Genomic DNA, 16,326 nt, shown 5'->3' with positions numbered 1-16,326 from the left:
ATTACAGAAAGATGTTTCAATTTCTTGCTTGCTAAAGTTAATGAATATGAAGTTCTATATTATGGTTGTTCCTGAGGGAGGGAGCAAAAAGAGTATCAGACAACATGTTAATAACAATTTTCAAAATCTTAGAAGAAATAAATCTAAAGCATATTTAAAATCCAAAAGTAAAATTATAAACCATTATTATACTAATCTCTTATTTCAGACCACATAGGAAACAGAATATTTTAAAAAGTCTCCATTTCACATATTTTTCATAGATTTTAACTCAGAAACACAAAAGAAAAGAATTTTTAAAAAGCTGATAATGTTTCCAAATTCAAAAAACTCAATAAACATTTATTAAACATATAATATAAGCAATTGCCTAGGGCTGAGGGGAAGCCAGGAATGGATAAGAAATAAAGGAGGCAAGAGCTCTGTCCAGAGTTTAAAATCTGTCAGGGGTAGATGTTGTCATGACTACGCACAGACAGTAAGGCAAGTATAAGTGTTATAGTCCAGTACAAAGTACTAGGCCTTAAAGGACAGGGAGAATTTTCACAGAAAAGGATGAAGGCAGCAAAATAGCTTCAGTGAGGATAAAATATAATAGGGAAAGTACAGCCAAGTGTGCAGCATGGGAAAGTGTCAGTGGGGCTAGAGGGGAGAAGCCCGGGGCATTCTGGAGACTGAATGGAATGGACATGGTGGGTGAGGAGCTGCAGGCACAGCCGTGGAAGGTCCTAGATGCCATGCTCCTCAACAGTTTAGCCTTTAATGGGAGTCAAACACTGGTTTAGTGAAGTAGTAGCATCTTATCTGCACTTGAAAACACAGACTAATACAAGGATACTAAAGATTTTATTAGGTATAATGATAACATCAAGTCTATGTAAGAAAATGTACCTGGTTTTGGAGATTCATCCTACACATCCTAAAGGGTGAAATGACATATCTAGGATTTACCTTAACATACTTTAGCAAACAAACAAAAAGATGACAAAAATATTGACAACTATTGCATTTCTGTGTACTAGTCTTTACTTTTGTGTATGCTTGAAAATTTTCATAATTAAGAAACAAAAAAGATTGATAAATCTCCAATACATAGAAGGTATTTAATATTGATCTAGAAAATAGATCAGATCAAAAGATTCCCTTTTCAGTTGCACATCCAATTCATCGTCAGGGCCTGCTAATTCTTTCTTTAAAAGGATTTTACCTCTATCCACTTTGCTCCATCTCCACTGCCATCACACTAGCCATCAACAACAACAGCCTCCTACCTTTCTCCTAGCATCCACTCTTATTGCCATCTGACCCACAGCCAGAGTGATCATCTCAAAACATACTTAGATCACAACATTGCTCTGCTCAAACTTTCAGCAGCTTCCCCCTACACTCAGGATAAAATCCAAAATGGCTACAAAGCTCTACATAATTTAGTTCATGACTATCTCTGTAACCTCATCACACCCCAGCTCACAATACTCCAGCCAATCTGAAACTATTTGGGTTCTTCAAAAGGCCACGCTCTTGCTCACTTCATGTTCTCCCTGTTGACTATCTTCTCCCTTCTCTCCACATGGCTAGGTTCTACTCATCCTCTAATCTCAGCTTTAATACCTCTTCCTGAAAGACAGCTTTTTCTGGCTCTCCAGGCCCCTCATCTCCCCCGTTTTACTCTGGTACAGCACCTTGTACTTTTTCCTCATAACACCTACCACGGTGTATACTTATATACACTTGTGTGTCTATCTGCATAATCTCCATCTTCCCCCCAAACCACAAGTTCCATGAAGTCAATGAACATGTTTGTTTTACTCAAACTATCCCCAAAGCCTAGAATAGCACATAAAAGGAGCTCAAAATAGATTTGTTAAATAAATGAGTTTATTTTCATAAAAATCAGTTTCTTCATGAACAGTCTATGAAACATCTGTGCCAGCATAAGAAATACAAAAGAAGAGAAAGTTACCTTAAGATCAGGTTAACCCTAAATATACAAATCTTTGGCGCTCTCTCTGTAATTATTGCTATTTTCCACTCCCTGATCTGGAATTCTGCCTATTCTCTGTCATGTATTCCTACTTTAACACAATGAGCACCAATAAATTATAATACTATCATCTAACATGAATCCTATTCCCCTTCCCAACCTTTAAATGCTACGTAGTCCAAAAGCCTAAATTTCTGGTTTCAGATTCAGAGATACCAAAAAAAATGCAAATAAATAATCTCACCTGTCTGTTCTCCAAACTGGGGTTATAATAAAAAAGGCTTAAGAGTTGTAAAACATTTCCAAAACATACTATGACATGTACTGCTTTTTATATTTAAAATTTTAAATATTTGTAGCTTGTTTTGTTTGGGTGCTTTTTTCTACTGCTATGAAAACTATTCCATTTGTGGCATTCATTTCTCTAATCACAAAATCTACCAAATAGCTCATTATCTCTATTATGCCAATTTATTTTGATAGTAAAAGCCTTAATAAATAAATTGACAAAAAGAGTACCTGATCAAAGAATGAAAGTTTAAATTCAGTGTCCTCTGAGGTTTATATCTAAGCTATTTGCTTTCTTAGTAACTTTAAAGAATTTGTTGTACCCTTTATAGATAAGGTCATATGCCCATTTTTAGTGACATATGCCTTTAAAGACACATGCCTTACGTTCAAATCCCATAGTCTGTTAAAACAAAAGGGTAAAATCATAGTTAGGTTGGCCAAATGAAAATGGAATTTTTGTATGTCAAAATGGTCAAATATCAGCAATTTCATATAGTTCAACCTAATACTTCTTTGAAGCTATTATTATAAGAAATTTTTTATTTTATTAACGTCTATAACTAGCATTATTCTGTCTTTATCTTATGTAATTTACTTGGAATATAAAGATCTTTCAGATAAAAAAAGATAATGAAATACGAAAGCCATGGAAATAAAGACTAGAGTATTGAATGAACAATGGCCTAATTGAAAAAAATTTATGAAAAAAAATTGATAAAATTAATGATTCTTATGTGTATTTCCTAAGCATTGAAAATAAAAATTTACAAGCTTAATAAAAGGAAATAAAAATTAAACACTACTGAATGGTAATTGTGAAAAAGAGAACAATATAGCTAATTAAAAACTGAAGCAAGAATGGCAGTACAAACCATTTATCCTTACCTTGGATCAATTACTTCTGGATAGGCACATACTCTCAGAGTTTTTGAATTTGAACCAACAGCATATAAACCACCACTTGGATGAAAAGCCACTGCTCTAACAGCTTGTGTGTCTTCTAAGGTATTAATACAAACAAACTGCTTTTTTGATTTGTCATCCTGTGGAAAGAATGAATACGACAGTTATCCTATGAAAAAAATCAATTTGAAAGAATTCATCTTTATCCCATTTTAAATTCATTTGAACTGTATTATTTACTTTATCACTTTATGTTCACTACCTACAATCATATATTCTTTTAAATGGCAAATCTAAATTAACCCCAATTTTTCTATTTTTTGCTACCCATTGCTAAACTAAGTTCAGAGAGCTCACAGAATTCAAGTTTTTCTTCACTTACTATGACAAAATATAAGAATATGCATTCCCATATTAAGTTCTCTTTAACTGTCAAGGAAAAAAAATAGCCCACATATATAGTTCTCACAAAAACAACAGAGCATCATTTGTGTTTCTAAAAGTAGCAAGTATAAAGGACTACTATTTAATCCATTTAGGGTTAAAAAAAAAAAGTTTGCCATTAATTCGAGCAATGAATACTTTAATATTTCAAACTGAAATTTTACAATACCGTTTTAAAACTGTAAAAATCATTTTAATCAGAACATTTAACTTGAGCCTCGTTTTTATTTTAAACTGTCAACTTGTCTGTCCACAGCCCCCTTCTGAGGAAGGCAAGTTGAAGCAGTTCTGTATAAAAGCTTTGGTGACTCCTGCTATTGGTGTTATTTGAAATCATCCTGCTACCCTGACCAAGACTGACTGGGCCTGAACAGGGAGTTCCAGACTGGGTGCGGCCAACCAAATCCCGTCTTTGGGAGGTATGAATGTCAAGTACACACGCAAAGTCAAATCACTTCAGCTCTGCTTGCATCCTCAGAGCTCTAGGACCCTTAGTGACTATATCAGTGAAGAGATTATGTCTCTCTCTACCCAAACTTTTATGTATTCATGCAATACATCCTCATGGGGGAGTAAGGGGTAAACCTGGTATGTCACATTATGTTTGTCTTATGTAATTGCAATGAATTCTTATATTATTCATATGAATTTATTTGACTAGAAATGCTACATTTTCCATTAATGCATATTTATGAAATGTGACTGCCAAATGAATAGCATGGTAGATAAAAAGGGAGGGGAATGACTAATTGATTAAATGGCCTGTAGCACATAAATAATAATCACTAAGGGTTGCTTTATAGCAGAAGTGGCAGAGCCACAAATTAACTTTATTTGCTCTTCTCCAGTGTGTTTAAAATTTTTTTAATTTGTTGCCATTCAAAAAACAAATTTCACATGAAAATCTACATTTCTAGCTCTTCTTGAAAATCAAAAGGACTGGAAAAACTAGGCGAGCATAATTATTTGTGCAAGGGACAAATATTCCTATGTGCTCATCATAAAAATGGTCAAGTTTATTCATTTATGTTACCTGTTTGGCCCCATAAGCATCTGAAATAATGATTTTGTTTATGAGGTTAAAATCTGAACTAGGGAAAATAAGAGAATGAAGCTGTATACTAGTTAGGGAAGGATGTCTGGTTCCAAAGCAAAAAACAGATGCATTGATGAGAAGCCCAAAGGAGACACAAATACTATCTGAATAAATTAACCATAGAGTTCAGAGAGTACTATACAGCCCCAACTCGTGCCAAGATCACCACTGGGCCATTAATATGAATACTCTCAAGTGTGCTTTCTGAGGCAACCTCTTCACTTAGCCCAGTGAAAGCTCAACTACCTTGAGATAAATATCAGCACTAACAATAATGACTATTTCTAAAAATAGTCTTTTTTTGAATTGAGAATTCCCTAGCAAAATACGCAAGTATATATAAAAACAATGAAACCTCCTTCCCCAAAGTATTACCTCTTCCCCTCTGGACCGTGATAGATTCCCTGAAGAATCTCCAAGGGGTGGCTTAATGACCGAATGTTCTGATGAGCTGTGTGAGTAGAAATTCAAATAAAATTTACTCTGGATATCAAAACAGAAGCGAAACTAATTTATCCTTTCAATCTCTAATATTTATTTTTTTGGCAAATGACCCTCACTGACCCCAGTCAAAGTTACTATTTGGAGCCATTTATTAGGCTCTGGACTCAGTGACACTAAGCATAGTTGTAAGGAGTAAGTGAGAAGCCACTCTGGAAAGGGGATTAAGTCAAAGTCCACGAATTTTATAGTGAAATGTCAAGTATCTTTCCCTTGCTTACTTCCAGAATCTCAGTTGCTATGCTTAAATCCTACCCCAGGCAGGAACTTGGATTGCTTTTTAGGAAAATTAGCTAGCCTAAGAGATAAGACTAACAGAAACTGACAGTTGAGAGTCCCATAATACTACAATGTTTCCACTTAATCACTTTTTTGTGAGGCCAACAGGTAGACAGATCCATCCATATATGTAGTCCTTCCTTCCAATCAATTTGTTTTTAATGCCTCACTTTACAGATAGTCAAAGATTTCCAGTTACTTGAAGAAACCCTCCTAGATAAAAGCCAAAGACTAAAACAAACAGAAAGAGGAATCTGGAAGAAGAGAGGCAATTCAGAAAACAAAAGCTACAAAAGTATAATTAAAATCCTTAGACGTATAAGAGGAAATGATGAATCCAGGAAACAAAAACAAGATCTATAAAAAAAATTTTTTTAAGGAAAATTAGAGAATAAGAAAGAGCTTAGAAAATAAAAATATGGTAGCAGATAAGATTTAATCAATAAAAAATGTAGGTGAGGAATGCTAAATAACATTTTCTCAATTTCCCAGAACTTCAGTTTCCAGCTTACAAGGGTGCATGAAGTACCCAGCAGAACGAAGGAAAATAGACCCACTCTGAGGTATATCATCATCAAGTTTTAGAACATCAGGGAAGAGAAAGTCCTAAAAAATTCCAGAGTGGAAAAAGCAGCAGGCCTCATACAAAGGATCAGGTCACAATGGCATCAGACTTCTTAATAAGAATACTGAAACTAGAAGATCATGTAGCAACGCTTTTGCAACTCTGAGGAATGATTTCCATCCTATACCCAGCTATACTAACAAATCAAATGTGAAACATTTAGACATGCAAGGTCTCAGAAACTTCACCTCCGATGTACCCCTTTTCAGGAAACTACATGAGATCCTAAAAACAGGGGATCTAATACAAGGAAGAGGCAAAGGAAATTACCAGGAGGATGGTAAAAGTAAGTCCCAAGACTCTCTATGCCTGAATGAAATGGCCTAGAAGCAATGAATATAAAGTGAAGCAGGAGTGATCCTGGAGGGATGTCTCCCAGGGGAAAAAAAAGGTAAAGAGAAAGTATCTGGTATTTTTTACTGTAATGAAAGGAGTTTTATGATTTTACAGTCCTGTCAAAGCATCCACAGATAGTTTAGGGATAGGTACTAAGAAAACTAAGCATATGCGCACATACACACCAAATATAAGGCAATTACTGTGCCCATGATAAATAAAATGTTGTAGGAAAGGGAAATGTAATCATATTATACTACATGACTCATTTATATGGCTGTAATAATGTTAACACTGAATACTGATTTGAACAAAAATTGATATATATTGGAAAGAAGGAGTATACAATGTGAGTGTGTTGTGGGTAAGGAGTACAGTAGCTAAATCTATTTGGCAAGGAATCAATGGATAATAAAAATAGTAATAGAAGCATGTTATTCAGAAATGTGGAAATATATAGCAAAAGAAATAGCTAACTTGGTTGAAAATGGCAGTCTACTCAAAATAGAAATCATAGACAAAGATGGGTAAGACAGGAAATTCTGTTTAATTTTAAGCCTTGGAGTGCTATTTGTCTTTTAAAACCATGCATGTATATTCCTCTGAGAAAAATAAAAATTAAAATTTAAAATCTGAGTTCTAGGGGCCGACCAGGTGGCATAGTGGTTAAGTTCGTGCACTCCGCTTCAGCAGCCCGGGGTTCACTGGTTCGGATTCCAGGCACGGACATGTGCACCACTTATCCATGGACAATTATAATATATAATTTACGGACGCCTAAGCCATGCTGTGGCAGGCATCCCACATATAAAGTAGAGGAACATGGGCACGGATGTTAGCCCAAGGCCAATCTTCCTCAGCAAAAAGAGGAGGATTGGCAACAGATGTTAGCTCAATGCTAATCTTCCTTACACACACAAAAAATCTGAGGGGTACACAAAACAAATGTTATAAGAACTATAATAAAGAAGAAAATATTAGATAAACTTAAGCTGTGAAGTATAAAACTAGAGTTTTTGATACTAAATTTATAAGGTTAATTCCTATAAGCATCCAAATGCCAAAAGCAAGGGAAGCCTTTTTAAATGAACCACTCTCAGAGGTGTTTAATGTTAAGAATAGATGAAGAAAATGCTCCTTAACTATTCCTATTGCATAAATTAACACTTCTTTACTAATGATAGCAAGATAAAAGATATTCCCTGACTAGGGAAAACATAAACATGTAAGAAGTCTTCAACTGCTGTAACTACCAGAGCTGCCAAGACTGTCTTGCTACAATCATTCCACCATGTTCTAAAACATCTTCTTGTGCCCTGAAAGTCTGTGAATTAAAAGATTATTTATTGAAAGGTACCAATGGCAAGAAAAAAAATCAGGAAGAAAAGCTAACACTGTATGATCTCTGAGTAAGGTGGCTTATAAAAAATAGAATTGTCTTCGTGGTGGTAAGAAAGCAAAAAGAAAAATAGGAGAATAAAGACTACTAAGAGACTTAGAAGTTAATAGAACAGAATATAGATAAATGAAGGCAAATTAGAAAAAAATTTGGTAGGTAACGAGCTCCAAAAGCTTTTATTTGTAAGGCTTCAAAGAGAAGTTCGACTTGCTATGTTTCTATTCATTATTAGGAAGTTTTAATATTTCCAGGTTTTACAAAGTAAAGCACTTACATTTGGTTTCCACAAGAAGGTGATTCCTCAAGAAAAGGTATGTGATTTGTTGATCCAGGATTACGAGGAGTGCTTGTGTGAATATTTGAAGCATCATGTGTTAACCTCTGACTAGAGTCTTGGGGTGGTGTAGTAAAACTAGTTACAGAAGAATTATTAGATCCATTGCCTTTGCTCCCATTACATTGCTGGTTGAGCACTGATACCTCATTACCAAGGCTATCCATTCCAATATTCAATTCACCAAGCTTTTGAATGGACCTATAAAATAAAACAATGCAATTACATTAAAATAAAAACTTAATCACATTCTTAACATATAGGAGATCAAAAGATAAATACATGCACTTATAATATATAATTTATGGCAAGTTTAGTACTACAAAATCACCATCATCAGCTCAAGATGTCACCAAGATACTGACAGAAGATCCAAACTTTCCTACAGTACACCACTGTAAAGGAGATAGGTATAATGGGTACCATTGACTTTTGAAAAGCACCTCTTATGATAAAAACAGGAAAAAAAAATCTGCTTCTTCTCCAGTATAACTCTGGTTTAATTTTCAATTTAAAACTTAATTTTCCAAAATAGTCAAGAAAAATAGCACCACTACCAAAATTTCTCACCAACAAAACAAAACAAGCCGTTTTCATTTAATCTGTCTAGTAATATTATGTCAACTAGGAAATGGATGACTAGAGCAGGCCATGATGGGACAAAGTGAAGAGGTATCCCTATTATTCACACATTCATTCATTCATTTTACAGAGACTATTTGCCAGGCTCTGATCTAGGCACTAGAGAGATAAAACAGTGAGCAAAACAAGTCAGCTTCAGCGCCTTTCCCTCACCACAAGTCTCTCTACATCAGGGTAGCCTGACTCCTTCTGTTGGACTCAGGGCTCCAAAGAGCACAAAGAGGAAGCTGCCAGGCCCTCTTAAGATTTAGACCCAGAACTGGTCCAGCGTCACTTTCTTCAGCCTAGATTCAATATGAGAGAGGACTACACAAGGGATGTGATTACCAAGAGGTGGTGTGGTTCACTGTATTTTCTAATTTTCCTATGTTAAACATTAGTGTGTATGTGTTTAGGGCTTAAAAAAGACTTTAAAAGAGCAGTTCAATATTATTAAAGGAATTGGCAGCCATTACTAAATATTTATCAGTTAAAAATTTTAACTAGGCGGCATTTCCCAAATTGTGTTCTATGAAACACTAATCCTGAGAAATGCTCCCTATGAAAAAAGAATCTGAGGTCAAATAAATTTGGGAAATGCTGAGTTAACTATAAAGAGTCTGAAATGCCACATATCATTTGACTCTCTAAAAGCGGGGAGGATGGGGGAGGGACAGAATATGCCTTTAATAAGTGCCAAATCAGTGGTGCCAATTATTAATACTAATAAAATATCAAGAGGTATGAAGTAGTGATACAGTATTGTTAATAACAATCCTATTTTTTTTTTCAATAAGATCTATTATATAACATGATTCATTTCTCTTTCTATGCCTTTTGGAAGGAAGAAGCAAAATTTAAATCTGGAAACTATGCTCTGCTACTAGAATAATTTGGAAGAATAAAACATTAAGGGGGAAAAGTGTATTTTAATTTATAGATTCTATCTCTATTCAAGTTGTCCTTGGTATTAGGTACTTTAAAATCCTGGCACAGGCTCAGATATATAAAACTAAGGGCCTAGAAAAAAAGGATCAAATAAAAGTACTATATTAAGGAGTTAGAAAACAGAATAGAGAAGAAAAGGTTAAGAGAACAACAGATAATTTACATGAAATTAATTTACAAAAGTTTAGGATAAACATCTATTCATACTTATGAGAGACCTGGTTATCCTATGGATTGTTAGAACATATCTTACTTTCTAATATAATTTTAAATTCTTATCTCTAAAGAAATTGAAAAAAAACTGTTAAACAATAAATATGCTCTAAACTGAACCTAAATTACAAGAAAGAATTTGAATTCCATTTCTGATTGTCTTTAAAGGAAGGATAAACTATTTTGAATAGTTTACCTTTTTTCCTGAGGAAGTACATCTCTAACACTATTGGGATCACAGAACTTTGCCACTTCGTCTTCTGACTTAATGCTAGATATCTGCTTGCACTTAAAAATAAAACGATCAGGAAGTCAAATCACGACTATGACTTTTATGGATATGAAGAAGACATCCAAGAACCAGAAGTGGCAATTCATCAAATTAGGATAATTCTGATAAGCCACTTCATCAGAGGTGATAAGAAAATGATCTTCAAATTCAATGTTCAGAGGCCTACTTAGACTCTTTAGATCACTACTATAAACATTCCTTGTGTGAAGGTTTGAAGACAGGATCAGTTTCAGGCTCAGTGACTTGCACAACCCTCAGAGTGTCAAGCAGATTACTTCCTATATTACTGAACCAAGTAAGGGACAGTCACCACTGCATTGCCTAATCATAATCATGATTATAGCCAACATTTATGGCACACTTTCTTTATGCCAGGAATTATTTAAGTAACTTTATATATATTAACTCATTTAATCTTCCAACAACCCTTGCTCATTTAAATACACATATTCTGGTTCATTGATTTTTAAAAAAACACATTACCATATATATACCTCCTATAATTAAAAACAATATAAGTTCATACTGTCTTGGCAGAAATTATAAGAAAGAATCATTTTAATACATTGAATTCAAAAGAATCTGAAAGTTTAAGTTAAGCACCCAAAATAACAATAAAAATAACAGCTAACACTTAATGTAGTGCTTACTATGTGCCAGGTACTCTTGTAAGCACTTTACATAGATTAACTCATTTAATCTACATGGCAACCCTGTAAGTAGATGAGGAAATAGGCAAAAAGAAGCTAAGTAACTTCCCCTAAGTCCTCAGCTACCCTGGGACAGAGCCAGATTCACCTGGCAGTCTATTTCCAGCCTGTACACTGAACCACCACACTCTTCTGCTCTTTTGCTTAGATGTGAAAGGACGTTTAAAGGGGAGGACAAAACTAAATGAAATCCTCAGAATGCTGAGACTGGAAGATATTATGTAACTCCACGTTACTAAAACACTTTAAAAGCCCTAAAATTTCAAGTAGCAGTTAACTGCACACTTTAAGTAGCTTTTAAATAATTCCTTATAGGGCCGGCCCTGTGGCTTGGTGGTTAAGTGCGCGCGCTATGATGCTGGTGGCCCGGGTTCGGATCCCGGGTGCGCATCGAGGCACCACTTCTCCGTTCATCCTGAGGCCGAGTCCCGCATACAGCAACTAGAAGGATGTGCAGCTACGACATACAACTATCCACTGGGGCTTTGGGGGGAAAAATAAAATAAATAAAATCTTTAAAAAAATAATAATAATAATAATAATTCCTTATATTTAAAAAAGTGACTAAAAGACCAACCTATTAAGGAATTGTTCAGTAAGATTCTGCTGCTGATCAGGACCATCCTCCTGATTCACACCTCCTTCAAGCAGCATCTGTTGGTATATCTGTCGTTGCTGCTCCTTCTGTTCTAAATGCTGTTGATAGCGTAATCTTTGCCTATAATATTCTTGAAATTGTTCTGTTGAATCTCGAAGCTTAAAAATATTAGAAAAAAATAATATATTTGAGCCGACTATAATTGAATATGTCATCACTCAATACTAACTTCTACAAATGCTGAATAAAATACACAAGTAGCTATATTTAACAATTAGAAAATACTTAACATACTGCTCTTTGAAAAATAACATAGTATCCATGAGTCTTAACAGTCAAGTAGATCAGCTAATTTGCTTTATTCTACAGCAAGAGATTGACCAAAATGAATGGTCTTCCTGGATCCTTGACTACCCCAAATAAAAATACAAATTATAGTGGTCATAAGGGGGACATGGTTAGAGAATATGAGTGTAGATAAAGACTAATAAAAATCTATCTTTATTACTTTTAAAAATATTTACTGAGGGACTGCATTAATATTTAATAAACTCAACATGAACCTGATCCAACACATTTAGTTTAAGCATGTAAATAGTTTAATAGGTTAAGAGAGAAACTTATAAAGTTTCCCTCAAAAACAATAATTCAGGTTTCAAATGGCCTTTCACAAGAAAGTGGAATAAATGGGTGTTAAACTTAGCAGTCTCAATATCCCTACTTCACTCTTCTAAAAGAACTGTATAGCACTCAAACATACAGGACGGACTTAGATATTTAGTGAATTTCAACATTGGCAAAAAAAGATTCCCCTGCCAAGCTGCAGTCTGGTCATATTACACACATCATGTGCACCTGGGGGGTACCTGCAACAAATCAATCATCTCTAAAACTGGCCAACACTGTGGCAAAGAAAGACTCCCCAGCCAAGCTGGATTCTGGTCATATTACATGCAGTATATGCACGGGGGGTACCTGCAAGAAATCAATCATCTCTAAAATTGGCCAACACTGACAATTAGCTTAACGAAGAGTCTTGTACAGATAACTAAAGCTAAAACAGTCTCCCTTTTCCAAGAAATAACAATCCTCCTATATTTCATAAATTATAGCAATAACTCTGAGACAAAATTATCTATATGTCCTTTTTAAAGAAATTTTGTTGTGGTAAAATAAATTTAAAATGTGTCACTTTAACCATTTTTAAGTGTACAATTCAGTGGCATTAATTATAGTCACAATGTTATGCAACCATCACCACCTATCTATTCCCAAAACTTTTTCATTACCCCAAACAGAAATTCTATAACCATTAAGCAATAATTTCCCATTCCCCAAACCTCTGGTAACCTCTATTCTACTTTATGTCTCTATAAATTTACCTATTCTAGATATTTCATATAAGTGGAATCATACAATATTTGTCCTTTTGTGTCTGGCTTATTTCACTTAGCATGATGTTTTCAAGGTTCATCCATGTTGTAGCATAGGTCAGACCTTCTTTCCTTTTTATGGTTGAATAACATTCCATTGTATGGATATACTACTTTTGTTTATCCATTAATCTGTGGATGGACATTTGAATTATTTCTACCTTTTGGCTACTGTGAATATTGCTACTATGAACAGGGATGTACATATATCTGTTTGAGTCTTTGTTTCAATGTTTTGGAGTATATACCTAGGAGTAGAATCACTGGGTCATATGGTAATTCTATGTTTGGCTTTTGGAGGTAGGACCAAACCATAGTGACTACACCATTTTACATCCTAACCAGCAATGTATGAGGGTTCAAATTTCTCCACTTCCTCACCAACACTTGTTATTTTCCACTGCTTTGATTCTAGACATCCTAGTAGTTGTGAAGTTACATTTCATTGTGGTTTTGATTTGTATTTCCCTAATGACTAGTGATGTTAGGCATTTTTTACGTGCTTATTGGCCATTTGTATATATTCTTTAAAGAAATGTCTATTCAAGTCCTTTTTTTCTTTTTTTTGGTGAGGAAGATTGGCCCTGAGCTAACACCCGTGCCCATCTTCCTCTATTTTGTATATGGGACACCACCACAGCATGGCTTGATGAGCGTTGTGTAGGTCCACACCTAGGATCCAAACCTGCAAACCTGAGGCCACTGAAGCAGAGTATGAGAACTTAACCACTATGCCACCAGGCCAGCCCGTATCCAAGTTCTTTTTTAAATTAGGTTGTCTTTTTGTTACAGTAGTTGCAGTAGTTTTTTTTATATATTCCAGATATTAAACTCTTATCAGATATATGATTTGCAAATATTTCTCCATTCTATAGGTTGTCTTTTCACTTTCTTGATAATGCCCTTTGATGCACAAAGTTTTTAATTTTAAAGTCCAATTTATCAATTTTTACATTTGTTACTCATGCTTTTGGTATCATATCTAAGAATACATTACAAAATCCAAAGTCATGAAGATTTACGCCTGTTTTCTTTTTTTTTTAAATTTTATTTTTTCCCCCAAAGCCCCAGTAGATAGCTGTATGTCATAGCTGCACATCCTTCCAGTTGCTGTACATGGGCACGGCCTCAGCATGGCCGGAGAAGCGGTGCGTTGGTGCGCGCCCGGGATCTGAACCCGGGCCGCCAGTAGAGGAGCACACACACTCAACCGCTAAGCCACGGGGCCAGCCCAACACCTATGTTTTCTTTTAAGAGTTTTATAGTTTTAGCTCTTTAGCTTAGGATGTTGATCTATTTTTAGTTAATTTTTATATATGGTACATTTGTATATTTTTGTATATGGTCTGAGATAGAAGTCCAACTTCACTCTTTTGCATGTGGAAATTCAGTTGATTCAGCATCATCTACTGAAGAGACTATTCTTTCCCCATTGAATCACCTTGGCACCCTTGCCAAAAATCAACTGGCCATAGATATATGGGATTACTTCTGAACTCTCAATTTATTCCCTGGGTCTGTATGTCTATGCTTATGCAAATATCACACAGTTTTGATTACTGTAGCTTTGTAGTAAGTTCTGAAATCATGAAGTGTAAGTCCTACAACTTTGTTCTTCTTTTTCAAGATTGTTTTAGCTATTCAGGGACCCTTGCAATTCCATATGAATTGGAGTATTGGCTTTTCCATTCTGCAAAAGAGGCTGTGGAATTTTTATAGGAATTACATGGAATCTGTAGATCATATTGGGTAGTACTGACATCTTAACAATATTAAGTCTTCCTATCCATGAACACAGGATGTCTTTCCATTTATCTAGATCTTTAATTTCTTTCAGCAATGTTTTGTAGATTTCAGTGTACAAGTCTTTCACCTTCTTCTTTTAATTTATTCCCAGGTATTTTATCCTTTTATATGCTATTGTAAATGAAACTGCTTTCTTAATTTCCTTTTCCGATTGTTCGTTGCTGGTCTATAGAACACAATTCAGTTTTATGTGTTGCTCTTGTACTCTGCAACTTTGCTGAACTTGTTTATAAGCTCTAGCGGCTTTCTTGTGAATTCTTTGGGATTTTCTATATATAGGATCATGTCATCTGTGAATAGAGATAGCTTTACTTCTTCCTTTCCAATTTTGATGATTTTTATCTCTCTTTCTTATCTAATTGCTCCGGGTAGAACTTCCAGTAAATGTTGAATAGCAGTGATGAAAGCAGGCATCTTTGTCTTCATTCCCGATCTCACAGGAAAAGCTTTTAGTCTTTCAACATTGAGTATGATATTAGCTTAGGTTTTTCATAAATGCACTTTACCACCTTGAGGAAGTTCCATTCTATTCTTAGTTTTCTGAGAGTTTTTATCATGAAAGACTGTTTGATTTTGTCAAATGCCTTTTCCGTATCAATTGAAATGATCATGTGTTTTTTTCTTCATTCTATTAATGTGATGTATTATATTAATTGATTTTTTTTTATGTTGAACCACCCCTGCATCCTGGGATAAATCCACTTGTTCAGCATGTATAATCCTTTTAATATGCTGATGGATTGGCTTTGCTAGTATTTTGTTGAGGATTTTGGCTTCTATATTCATAAAAGATATTAATTGGTCTGTAGTTTTCTTTTCTTGTAATGTCTTCATATAGCCTTGGTATCAGGGTAATGCTGGCCTCATAAAATGAGTTATGAAGTGTGCCCTCCTCTTCTATTTTTTTGGAAGATTCTGAGGATTGGTGTTAACTCTTCTTTAAATGTTTGGTAGAATTCACCAGTAAAGCCAACTGATCCTGCACTTTTATTTGTTGGGAGGTTTTTGATTACTGATTCAATCTCTTTACTTGTTATAGGTCTGTTGAGATTTTCTATTTCTTCCTGAGTCAGTTTAGGTAATTTGTGTGTTTCTAGAAATTTGTCTATTTCATCTAGGTTATCTAATTTGTTGGTTTACAACTGGGCATAGTATTCTCTTATAATCCTTTTTATTATTTAAACGTCAAAAATAATGTCCCCAGTTTCATTTCTGATTTTAGTTATTTGTGTTTTTTCTTTTTTTCTTTGTCAGTCTAGCTAAGAGTCTGTCAATCTTGCTGATCTTTTCAAAGAATCAATTCTTGGTTTTATTGATTCTCTCTATTGATTTCCTATTCTCTATTTTATCACTCCTCTAGTCCTTATTACTTCCTTCCTTCCTTCTGCTAGCTTTGGGTTTAATTTGCTCTTCTTTTAAGTTAGGTTATTGATTTGACATCTTTCTTCTTTTTTAATGTAGGAATTTACAGATATAAATGTCCCCCTAAGCACTGCTTTTGCTGCATTCCATA

At 34.7% G+C, this 16,326-nt stretch overlaps 1 protein-coding gene across 7 annotated transcripts in view; it reads right to left on the bottom strand.

The window, feature by feature from the left end:
• The window catches only part of WDR47 (WD repeat domain 47), a 56,491-nt gene that overhangs the window by 11,036 nt on the left and 29,129 nt on the right, over positions 1 to 16,326 (bottom strand). For all 7 annotated transcript variants that reach the window (XM_087446238.1, XM_087446248.1, XM_087446254.1 and 4 more), the window contains 4 exons: positions 11,554 to 11,732; positions 8,133 to 8,393; positions 5,094 to 5,169; positions 3,161 to 3,318 (listed from right to left, as the gene is read on the bottom strand). In XM_087446238.1, the coding sequence (XP_087302364.1) occupies positions 3,161 to 3,318; positions 5,094 to 5,169; positions 8,133 to 8,393; positions 11,554 to 11,732 (674 nt within the window). The remainder of the gene's footprint in view (positions 1 to 3,160; positions 3,319 to 5,093; positions 5,170 to 8,132; positions 8,394 to 11,553; positions 11,733 to 16,326) is intronic.

This window comes from Ceratotherium simum, chromosome 2, assembly GCF_057802395.1.
Source record: "Ceratotherium simum simum isolate JZ-2026a chromosome 2, ASM5780239v1, whole genome shotgun sequence".
NCBI lineage: Eukaryota > Metazoa > Chordata > Mammalia > Perissodactyla > Rhinocerotidae > Ceratotherium > Ceratotherium simum.
Note: the sequence above shows the minus strand (reverse complement) of the source record. Positions and strands in the feature narration are given on the sequence as shown.